Raw genomic sequence first — 11,444 nt, forward strand, 5'->3', positions numbered from 1 at the left:
CCTGGTAGTGCCTCTGGCGGAACAGGGAATGTATGAATATACGTTAAATAAATAAATAATAAACTAAAGCTCTTTCAGTCATTTTTGCGTTTTTTGTTGGACAAATGAGCCACCAGCAAGTCTCCAATATCTTGATCGAATCTTTCAACTGATCGTTACTTTGATAATAAATGGCTCGGCTTTTTGATCACTTAACAGGAAGAAGATTAACAATAAAAGTCAAGTGTTTGATGTTTACAGGATTTTTTTTATCACATGGCTTTCTTAAATTTGCAATTATTGGAATAATTCTTCGGTAGGTGCATTGCGTAGATCACGTTATACATGTTTTTTTTTTTTTTTTTTTGCATCAGCTATCTCGGAAGCTGCGATTAATATATTATACTAGGCTGAACCATCTGGTAACGGCAATAAAGTAATCAGATATTATTAGGCCTAATTACCAGGATTAAACCCATTGTCAAAGAGTATAATGTAGTTTTGTTGATATATTTAATATCAAATATTTGATTAATTATCATAATTTAAACGTCATAAAATAATAATTTCATGTTTATTATCGTTGACAAATCTTTAAGAACGAGGCTAATTCAGTGCGTACAAATTATTTGGGCTGCAATTTGAAAAAAATGAAGACTTATAAATTTCCCGTGCTGTCAGTCTGGCTGTCCGTCTGTCTATTCGTCTTTTCTTAAACTCGATAACGAATTAGATAGATGAGACGAGACCATATATAAAAACCATAGGGTCAGAAGGCTCCGATTAACTATACTCGAACTTCCGATGCAAATGTACAATCATGATATTCGAATTCAAAAATTTTCCCCCGAAAAATGTTAGATAGATGCCCGGCACGACTTTCTTGCTAACGAAAAAGTATAACGTACAGAGACAAGCCACTATAAATCGAGGTGAAAAGCATATATTTTAAATTAAGTAAATTGAAAAAATGGTTAAAAATCGCAGCAGGGCATTGTGACGATTTCATAATAAATAATTGTTCGTTATTCCTTATATTATTTTTTAAAATGATTATGTACTAGATATTTATTTTAAAATTTGAATGTATTTTTAATTAATAAAATTAATAATACATGAAGTTACGAAAGGAATGATAAGTATCGAAAAGGAATATTTTAATAGTGAATAATTTAAAAGTAACAAAATTATAAGGATTGTTTACAGAGTATCTATCTAGTTCATGCACGAAGGGTCTGCAACTTGATTTTCATCTTTCGAAATTTAATGTTCTTATATAATAAATTAAAATCAATTCTATTTTATTATTCAGAATATATTCTGTTCGTAAAATATTCATAAATTGAACGAGCAATTATTTATTCTGACACCGTCACAATGCCTGGATGAAATTTTTTAACATACTGTTTAAATTTAATTAATAAATTCATTAATTTAAAATATATGCTCTCCATTTCAAATTAGTAGTATCTTGCTCGTATACATCATACTTTTCCAGTTAGCAACGGAGTCGTCCGATCATCTATCTAACACGTTTCTGGACAAAATTTTCGAATTGAAATCATGTGACTTCCGGTCTAGACAAGACCTTCGTATATAGTCCAGCCTCCTGCTCCTAATCTTTCGATATCTATCTTGGCTTTCATCTATCTAACACCTTTCTCGATATTACGGAAGAACAGAGAAACAGACTGAAGACAGGAAATTTATAGGTCTACAATTTTTTTCAAATTTCAGTTCACTAAATAAAATAATCAACACAACAGCAAATACTATACTCAGCATCTATTGACTATGTTACTTACAGTTCTGCTGAATAATAAATTAGAATAGTCAAAAATACTTTTAGTATAAATATTTTTTCCACGAAAACGGTAAATTTTATTAGAAAAAATTCACTATAATAAAGAAAATTTGAATATAATTTTGCTGATAGCGTTTTAAACATTTTTTGTGTTATTAAAGTGAAATAATTAATATTAGACATTTAAATAAAAATCATAAAACGTATTTATTATTAACTTATATTACAAAATATTCAATACAATAAATAACAAAAGGTAAAAAAAATTAATAGAAAAAATGTTTAGTAACACGCAAATGAATTGTGCATCAAATTCTTTGATACATGACTCTGTCAAAGAATTCTAATTGTTTCTATATTAGATCCCTTTAAAATGATTTCATTTGCTTAATATTTTATCTTGCTAGATGAATAGTAATTAGTGGTAGGAATACTGAATTTATTGGAATTAGATCTCAATTCTTCACTACGACATGTGCTTAACGAACCCATGGACTTTCTAAATTGGTGATATCGATGAAGTAAAATCGTTTTGGTTTTACTAAATCTAGTGAAAGCCACAAAAATAAAGGCACCCTGAAGCGTTACGACTGTAATCATAATGAATTGGATTACCACCGAGGATATAAAATACGTCAGCAGTCCAAAAATCCATCCTACACCCATTATAATTGCAAGTTTTACATACAAAACAAACTTTTTCTTTCTCCCATTGTTTTGGTTATCGAGTTTCATGGAATTTGATAATATGATATGGGCACTGAATACAAAGAATAAAATATTTATAAATATTAGCAGACCTATGGGAATGGCAAAGAAGACAACCATAGACAGTAGTCGAGTAAACCAACATATGCGTAAACGTGACTTAAATCCCGGTTTTAAAACTTCGGGAAATATTGCACTTTCTTCTCCTGTGATCACTACAATCAAGAACAATGCCGGAATTCCCCAGGAATATAAGGAATAGAAGAAAAACGTCTTCAGTTCCGCATGTTTCCACGTCAACCGCAGTTTAGTTGTTGCTTGTCTGAAGGAACGAAACACATTGAAGGATATTGCATTTATCCAGAAGAAAGACGTCATCATAAAATAATAACCGGCTAATCCCAGAGGGTAGCATGTCCAAGTGGACGTGAATTTTATCCTTCCTAACATAAAAATTAAATTAGCTACGAACATAGATAAAGCGAGGGATGCTATATTTTTACCTGGCAAATTCCTCATATCTGGCACGAAAAGAAATGCTACGAAGTGTAGAAATAAACAAACAACTGACAACGAGAAACCTACAACGGTGTATATTTGTAAAATTTCTTGCATGTAGCAATCTTCTTTATGTTCTTCTATGAAAATTTGCGGAAAACACACGTATACACCATTCTCAGTTAGATAATAATCTGCTGGTGAGTAAAGTCCTCGATGAGAAAGAAATGAATAATTCGGGATGTACACAGTTTCATTTTCTAGTATTTGAAAATGTTCGAGTTCGATTAATGTTTTCAGACACGACAGAAACTGCTCACTAAAATTTCCGAATTTTTCTGCATTAATTTCTGTATAATTATAAAACTTAGTCGCTAAACTTTCTGTAGAATTTAGAGTCAATTCTTCTTCACTTAAGACAACTTGTGTTAACTTTGATAATATAGGAAAAATTATCAGGAACGTCTGGACGCTCTTCATCTTCATCTCTTTCCAGTAGTTGAATCTCTTTTTTAAAAATAGATTTTTATCTACAATATAAAAAGTAATTAAATTAATTTATTTAGAAACTTCCAATAAGCAAAACTTATAAATTTTTTTTTACATTTTATTTCGAAAAACTAAGAAGTTTTATATTATCTATATGATTTTAATAAACTTAAAAGGACCACTAATACATTGAATTTCCCATAACCCAGTCAGTGGACAAACCTCATTAAACTCGATTGTCTTTGAGTTATATTATATTAGAATCTTATATCTTCATTTTATGTGCTTTTAAACTATAACTTTCAACATTACTAATTCTTGCAAAGTATTACGAGATTGCTTAGAACAATGATACTTGACCTAAGATGCACGCATCTCTGAAAATACGAGACACTTTTTCTGAGTGTTAAGTTGTTGCTTAACAGGAGGAAATTGTATTTTTTACTTCATAACTTCAATCGCGGGAATTTCTAAGGTTAGTTCTTTCTGTGAAACACGAAGAATTATATTGAAAATATTAATAATAGCAGTCGGATGAAACCAGAGAATGTAAGTTTAGTAAGCAACGAAAAAGACATACGTGACTCGAATTATATTCGACCTTGATTTGTGTGCTGCAAGCTCGACCTTGGACAGATAAAAAGTCACTCGAACATTTTTATGATGCAGAGAAAAAATAATTCGAAAGATTTATATCCATATTTTATTCTATATATATATTTTTTAATATATAAAATAATTGAATAACTTTTATAAAAAGTTTAATGTGGAAAAGATGTGAGTTTTAGATTAATTCTGTACTTCGTTTTTGAATTTCTTGTTTACGTAGTGGTTTACAAGTCATAATAACTATATAAATATGAAAATTTAATATATCGAAAATGAAATTTTTATTTTATGAGTTATTACTTTTCTGGCTGTTATATATAATACAAATAACTATTGCGATCGGCCAAATAATGATCCTCTCCCCGAGGATTTTTCATTTTTGGACTTAGGACCTTGAAACATCAAGAAATCCAAAAAAATTAAGTATAATTTCTCTATATATGAATGTTTAGTGTGTGTGGGTGGGTGTGGGGCACGATTTTGTTCACCCTATTTGAAGCTTAACAACTCCTGTGGTTTTTGTCGAATATTCCTGAAATTTTGCAGGGAGGTTTGTGTACTACGGGTATTCATGCTGTTGAATTTTGGTGGTTAAAGGTCGAAGGAGTGAGGAAATAATGGGGGTCGTGTGTATTTCGAGTAGGTCGGACTACAGTAAATGACGATTTAACTCGTTATTAGCAATTTAAAACTTTTTAAAACTTATCTCCACTCTCAAAATTAAGTCTTTTTTTTGCCATTTTATGATAGTTAAAAACGTAAAAATTTTTAAAATAAAATATGATAACAGATGGTGCCACCAAAATTTTAAACATTTCTGACGAAGTTTTATACTCGTTGCTGGTTTATTTTACTGTATTTACAATCAAGAAGTAGCTCACCAGTGGTTGAGCGGATAAAACAATTGAAAACTGCTCAGCCGTTAATGCGTCTCACTAACGGGCTGGCTACGAGAAGTCTCGCGGGATTATTTCACATGTATGATAAGCGAATAGAGATCAGTTTCACATAGAAAGTCCTCCTAATCAAATCGCCCATCGCATCAAACAGTCAACCTCTACAATCTTCCATTCATGTTAAGAATTAATGAATTTTGCAAATAAATTTTACTTTCCTTATTTAAAATATCGAAGAATAACATAATTTTCTTATTTTATATCATTGTATTTTATAATAATTCAAGTTGCTATGGCATTCGACTATAACTTCATTTGTATACTTAATGTAGATTTGTTTTACTGGTTTTTTTTAAGATTGAATTGTTATAATTGGTAATAACATATGTTGTAATTCAATTTATAAATTCATTATGTTTGTTAAAAAATAATCCCCCTGTAACAAGGATTTTTCCTTAGTACAATAAAGTATTTGATTGATTGATTGATAATTTAAGTTGTTATGAAAGTCGTTTTGTTGTGGATTAAATGGATCCAATATCCAAATTAAAAACGTATCTACTCCAAACACGAGTGCTACTGCTTGCTTGAGTTTTCGATTAGTGCTATTGATGACACAATTACTGTATATTCCAATGACTAAAAGGGAAGTGTAATAGAAGATAGTAGTTGTTGTAATTTATAACTTTAACGTGCATCCTTTATTCTGTTTGTTGCATGAATGAGGACTTTAATTTCAGTTACAACAAAATTTGTGTTAGGAGGTCATAAATAATACATATACACCAGTCACAAAAATCTTTTACAGTAACAAGTTTTAATTAATTTAAATCTTTCTTCTGTAGTGTAAACAACACTAGTAAACAGCTTGAATAGTGCACGTGTCCCTCTTTCAATTATCCGCTTCTCCCCTTTTGATTTCTTTCATTTCTTTCTTCTTTCAGTTCTCAGTGGCCTCATGAGGCTTTGGGCCTAGGATCGTAATGACTGATATAAACTAAATAATTATATCGATATATTTTATTCTCTATTAATTTTCCTTAAGCTTCTAGCTCTCGTATTACATAAAAATAAAATAGAACATTTAAATATTTCTGTTTCATTTAGCACTAAACGGAAAAATCAAATAATGATGTGATTAATAAACCGTACAAGTGTTTTCCTGTAGATGTCACAACTTCCTTTAAGTTACTTTACCTACTAACCGATCATTTTGTTTAATGAATATGTTTATTTATTTATGTCAATGAAGTTTTTATTATAAAAGCTTAAAAATAAAGTCTAGTGTACAAAGTAAAAGATCGAAATTTATAAATTTTCTATATAATATAAAAAGTGTAAATGAAAGGTGCAAAATAAAGTTTCCTAATTAAGATTAAACATTCTTGCAATCAATTTAATTAATAATTTTAATATTTTCACGAATGAAATCAATAAATGAAAGTTTAAATCATTAATTAACGTTTACATATACGTAACATCATTCACTCTTTAAATACGAAATTAATAAAAGTAGAAATGCTATCGAATTACTTTTAACACATAAATATACGTTAAATTTGATAATTTCATTATATTTTCAATATAAAAAGATTTGTTTATAATTCTATAACAGGGTATTAATATATAGCAAACTTAAATTACTCACCTCAAATGACAACTAGTAAACACACATATCCACCGATTTACATTGTAGTACACACCATAAGGAAGGACGAGTACGATGAATACAAGTCCACGTGTTGGTACTTTAACCAGGAAAACCGGAAAATCCCCATCGTTCGTCTTCCGTGACGCCAATCTACTTCCGATTGTGTCATAGTTAACCTCATTGAACTGCGCTTCCGATCTACCTGGAAATTTCGAGAAAATTGTTATGTATACGTACAAGATTACGATATTTTTAGATAAACAATCTATAAATGGTAACCTTATATGACGAAGCATATTTAGTACTTTTAATTGTAGAATTTAGTATGAAAATGATAAATAATTTAACTATAAAATAAATTTTAAAAGTTTTTAGTTAATTTACTGTTAAATGAGTCGTAAAAAGTATTTCTCTGCATTAAGCTGTAACATATAGTCGTAGTACAAACACCTGTTATATATATAGGGCCTATAAAGCTATACACAAGATTAGGTAATTACGTGCATTTCTTTCAAAACTTTCAGTCAGAATTTTTACTGTTGCACCATGTTTAATTAGTAAAATACATATTATACGGCTATTTAATGAAGTAAATATAGAATGAATATTATTATTGTAGCCTTGAAGGTTTTCTCCACTTCTATCTTTTAAAATCCTTAATGTAAGTGTGTAAGGTACAACCGGTTTTAGTATCGAGAATACAGGAAAAAAAAAAAAAGCAAATGAAGTGCAATGACATACAACCACCCATTAATTTTATCAATTATTCTTATTTTCATTTGTGTGTATATATATATTTATTTTTATTCTTACGTTAAAATATAATTTCCTAATTTGTAACTTCTCATCAATGAGTCATCTAACCGTTATTGATGTCAAGATATAATTTATATTTTATCTGGAGGTGGCATAATTAGAATAAGCTGTTACACAACAGAAAAACCTGGGAATTCCTAGAAAAATATCGTTGGTAGACGTGGAATTAATATAAAAATATATTTATTTCTCTGTTCTAAAATAAACTTCGCCAGTTTGTTTATTTTATTTTAAAATTCTTCTAAACGCAAAAACACCAATTCTGTCTTTAAATGTGTTTTAAGCACAAGAAATGATTATTTATAATTAAAAGTAAAATTTCATGAATCCATTTCGAGACTGTAAATTACATAAACAAAAATTTGGATCTTGTTTCCTCCTGAATCTGTGGAATTCGAATGGATAAAATCGACGAACACTGATGATTGGTCGAGGGTTCGATCCTCACCGACGGGCTGGTCACGTAAAGTTTTTTTTAGGTATTCTTACGCGTACACACACATAAATACGAACCAGTTTTGTATAAAAATTTACCCGGAGTACATCTCTCTTGGGAAATATTCCATATGTTGCGTTGCATGTAACTCTTGAATTTTCAAAAATCTAACAAAAATGAGTCTAATTTTTATTTTTTACAATGCATGCAATTGAAATAATATATAGTCTAATTTTTATTTTTTACAATGCATGCAATTGAAATAATATATATCAAATTTTAAAGAATTCCTTAAAATCATAACAAAAGACATTTATATGAAACATTTCCGATTAAATTCCTCAGCATTTCATTTATTTGGGAAAAGTGTCTGTAAACTACGTAATATTTTCTGCATACGTTTCTCTATTATAAGGTGCGCACTGCTATCTTTATTGTCTGTATAATAGTGATATTTTTACAGTTGCACTAGAACATCTTTTTTCAAATCTAATTAATTAGAAGAAGCAATTGGCTCGCTTTACGACGTTTTCCGTTGTAAAAGAAGCCATAAATATTTGAAAGCGGCGTGTTATAAATTGATAATACCTCCCTAAAAATAAATTTTAAATCATACAGACATGAACAGAAAAAGACGTTTCTTACAATTATAATAAAGTTATGGAAACAGAATTTATATAGATGGCAACGTAAAGTTGGCTTAATTCACTGTTAAATAAACCAGAAATTAAAAAATTATGTTGTGTTAAAAAACCTTGATAAACCAATGTTTAACTCTTGTTTTTATAATTATTTTGAGTCACTAAATTTTTATTTTAACTCGAAACTTACAAAGGACTTTTCAAATTGCAGTAGGTCTGTGCTAAATGTTTATTAATTAAAGAATTTAAGTAAATAAAAAAGAGTTGAGAAGCTAGAATTAATTATAATTTTAAAAAGTTAAAGAACGTATTAAGTATAAGTGAAAAAATGTCAATTCTTTACATTATTTGTTAGAAAATATATATATATATATATATATATATATATAATATTGTGCAATATCAAAGGAACACCAGTCAGTCATCACCAAGTGAAGTCTTGCGTCAGATTATATAAGATCTGATAATAAGATCTTATCATTTTACAGCGTAATTGTCTTTTTAAGAGTATATAATTTGCCATTAAATTTATTATATTTATCAAAGCATTATATTTTTTCTGTTTATTTCATTTCTCAACCTGTAGCTGGTGAACTACTTACAGTCGAGAATAATTTTTGTAAACAAGATACAATAATATAACTCCAAACTGTCTAAAATATATCATAAACTTTTGCAGTACTAATCATGAATTGGAAACAAGCTTTAAAACTACTATCTTCCATTCTGATTTTAATATATTTAATGTCCAAAAAAGGTATTAATCATTTATTCAAACTGTAAGTTATTACTGAAATATACAATTGTTTTATTAATGCGTGGCATTGAAAAATGTGTTTATGGTTTAGTTTCAACTTCGTACATTCATTTAAATACAGAAATATATAACATATTTGCTTCCTACCTCAAATCAGTAGTCTCTTGCCCCAGTACTGTACATCATACTTTTTATTTAACAATAGAGTCGTGCCAGTCATTATCTAACAAGGGAAAATATTTGAATTGAAATAACGTGACTTCCGGTTTACATCGGAAGGTCTCATACAGTAAATCGGGGCTGCCTGCCTTTTTTCAACTTTTATCCATCTAACGTCTTTCTCGAGAAAAGAAATTGACAGGTAGACGGAGGACAGTAGCGATTAATATGAAACAATCAATTAAAAAGAAGACTACAGGAACACAGAAATTCTAAAAATACGGGAAGACATTAGAATTAATAACAACGTTGGACTGAAGCTACATGAGGGGTGGAATGACATCGTTTTTACATAACCTTGAAACAGATGCTGAACAGATGTGGGATCACATTGTAAAATGAATTCTAAGAAGGTAGTTGGCTTCACACAGTCTTATGGATTTGATGTATTTGTTTTGTTTAAGGTCTGGAAACCCATTATTTAATAATAGTAAGTTGATTGTTAGTTTCCCTCCCTTTTTGGTTTTTAATATTCTTAACAATATTTCAGTATTACTAGTGGAATCGTCTACCGGAATTCGAAAACTGTGGGAGAAAATAAGACATTTACTGGTCCCAAATAATGTGATATATCACATTATAATATTAAAAAAATTTTGGGTTATATTAAATAGTGTAAATACAGTGCACCGTATATAGCAAAAATTCCTTTGTACGGGTTAACTATTAGTGTTATAATTATATGTGTGCTAAGTTGGTACTATCTGTTTGTAAGCTGGTGAGGGGTCCTTTCGTCATGTATATTTTTTATGAACAATAAATCACTTATAATTTTCATTTGTTACATTCTGCTCAAACTGCTTGCCCAGGAAACATCGTCATTTTTCGGTCGGCCTTGGTGTGATAAGCCCTCAAAGTTGTTAAAATCTTATTTATTAGGCTATCTAACTATGTGTGCTAAATTTACTTCTGTTTGTACAGCTGTGAGGTCCTTTCGTCATGTATATTTTTTATGAACAATAAATCACTTATAATTTTCATTTGTTACATTCTGCTCAAACTGCTTGCCCAGGAACTACATCGATAAACATCGTTTCGCGATTCTCGATGTCACCTATTTAGTGTATAAATTGTCCAATTTCGAATATTTTTTAATATAAATTATCGAATTTAACGAAAAAAATTAGTTTAGTATACAGGAAACGATATTCTAAGAAAATAATGATAATGATATTACTCTACTAATTAACTATTCTGATAAGCATTATAGTACATTCAGAAGAAATTATATAATAAAATATGCTTTTACTTCTTCGTTTACGCGAAATCACTCAACATGTTTCTCTGTGGGGCTGGCTTAGTGACGTTACTGTGTTTTCTTCAGGTGTTTAATACTTAGAAACAGTTTTTAATAGAAACTTCTCTTGAAGTTTACTCTTTTTACATATTTCTTATATATTTATTTATTCATTCATCCATTTTTTGTGTTGCTCTCCTTTGCAGTCACCTGTAGTCTGATCACTTAAGATAATTTATTAAGAAATAAGCTTTCATTTTAATATAGTTTTTTTATATGATATAAAAGATATGGAAAATAAGAAGCGTGAGTGAAAAGCAAAACGTTTATATTCCAAGAAATATATACTAGTCATATTTCTCTTTGTTACAATTTTAAAATTACAAATAAAAATAAAAGACAGTATATACCGGTATATATATTTTTTAAAATCTGAAAGTAAATGTCTTCTAATATTTTCTTGCAAGTCGATGAAATGTTCAATTTATAAATTAAAAATTACTGAAATTTATTTTCACACTCAAATTGTCTACCTAAATTATGTCTGTTTACAAGTAATATATATCAATAGCTAAGGTTACCATTTAACGTGATTGAAACCAATGTTTATAAAAATTGTCGTAGATTAGATTTATTTTTTCGAGACCTTTGCAGTTTGTTGTACGTACACTGTTTTTCCGTTCCCAATACCTAACCGTATCTAT

General features: G+C 29.2%; 1 protein-coding gene across 1 annotated transcript; it reads right to left on the reverse strand.

Moving 5' to 3' along the window:
- Window positions 1-2,122: 2,122 nt before the first annotated feature.
- LOC136981515 (G-protein coupled receptor Mth2-like) lies at window positions 2,123-3,475 on the reverse strand. Its single transcript, XM_067277820.1, has one exon. It carries the CDS (start codon window positions 3,473-3,475, stop codon window positions 2,171-2,173), a length of 1,305 nt encoding a protein of 434 aa, XP_067133921.1. The 3' UTR covers window positions 2,123-2,170.
- Between the last annotated feature and the right edge of the window lie 7,969 nt (window positions 3,476-11,444).

Source organism: Centruroides vittatus, unplaced genomic scaffold, assembly GCF_030686945.1.
Source record: "Centruroides vittatus isolate TY-2023 unplaced genomic scaffold, ASM3068694v2 contig_766, whole genome shotgun sequence".
In the NCBI taxonomy this organism is placed as follows: domain Eukaryota; kingdom Metazoa; phylum Arthropoda; class Arachnida; order Scorpiones; family Buthidae; genus Centruroides; species Centruroides vittatus.

What these genes read in the sequence shown, in the direction of transcription:
- LOC136981515 (XM_067277820.1), bottom strand. Translation starts at nt 3,475, where the DNA reads ATGAAGATGAAGAGCGTCCAGACGTTCCTGATAATTTTTCCTATATTA.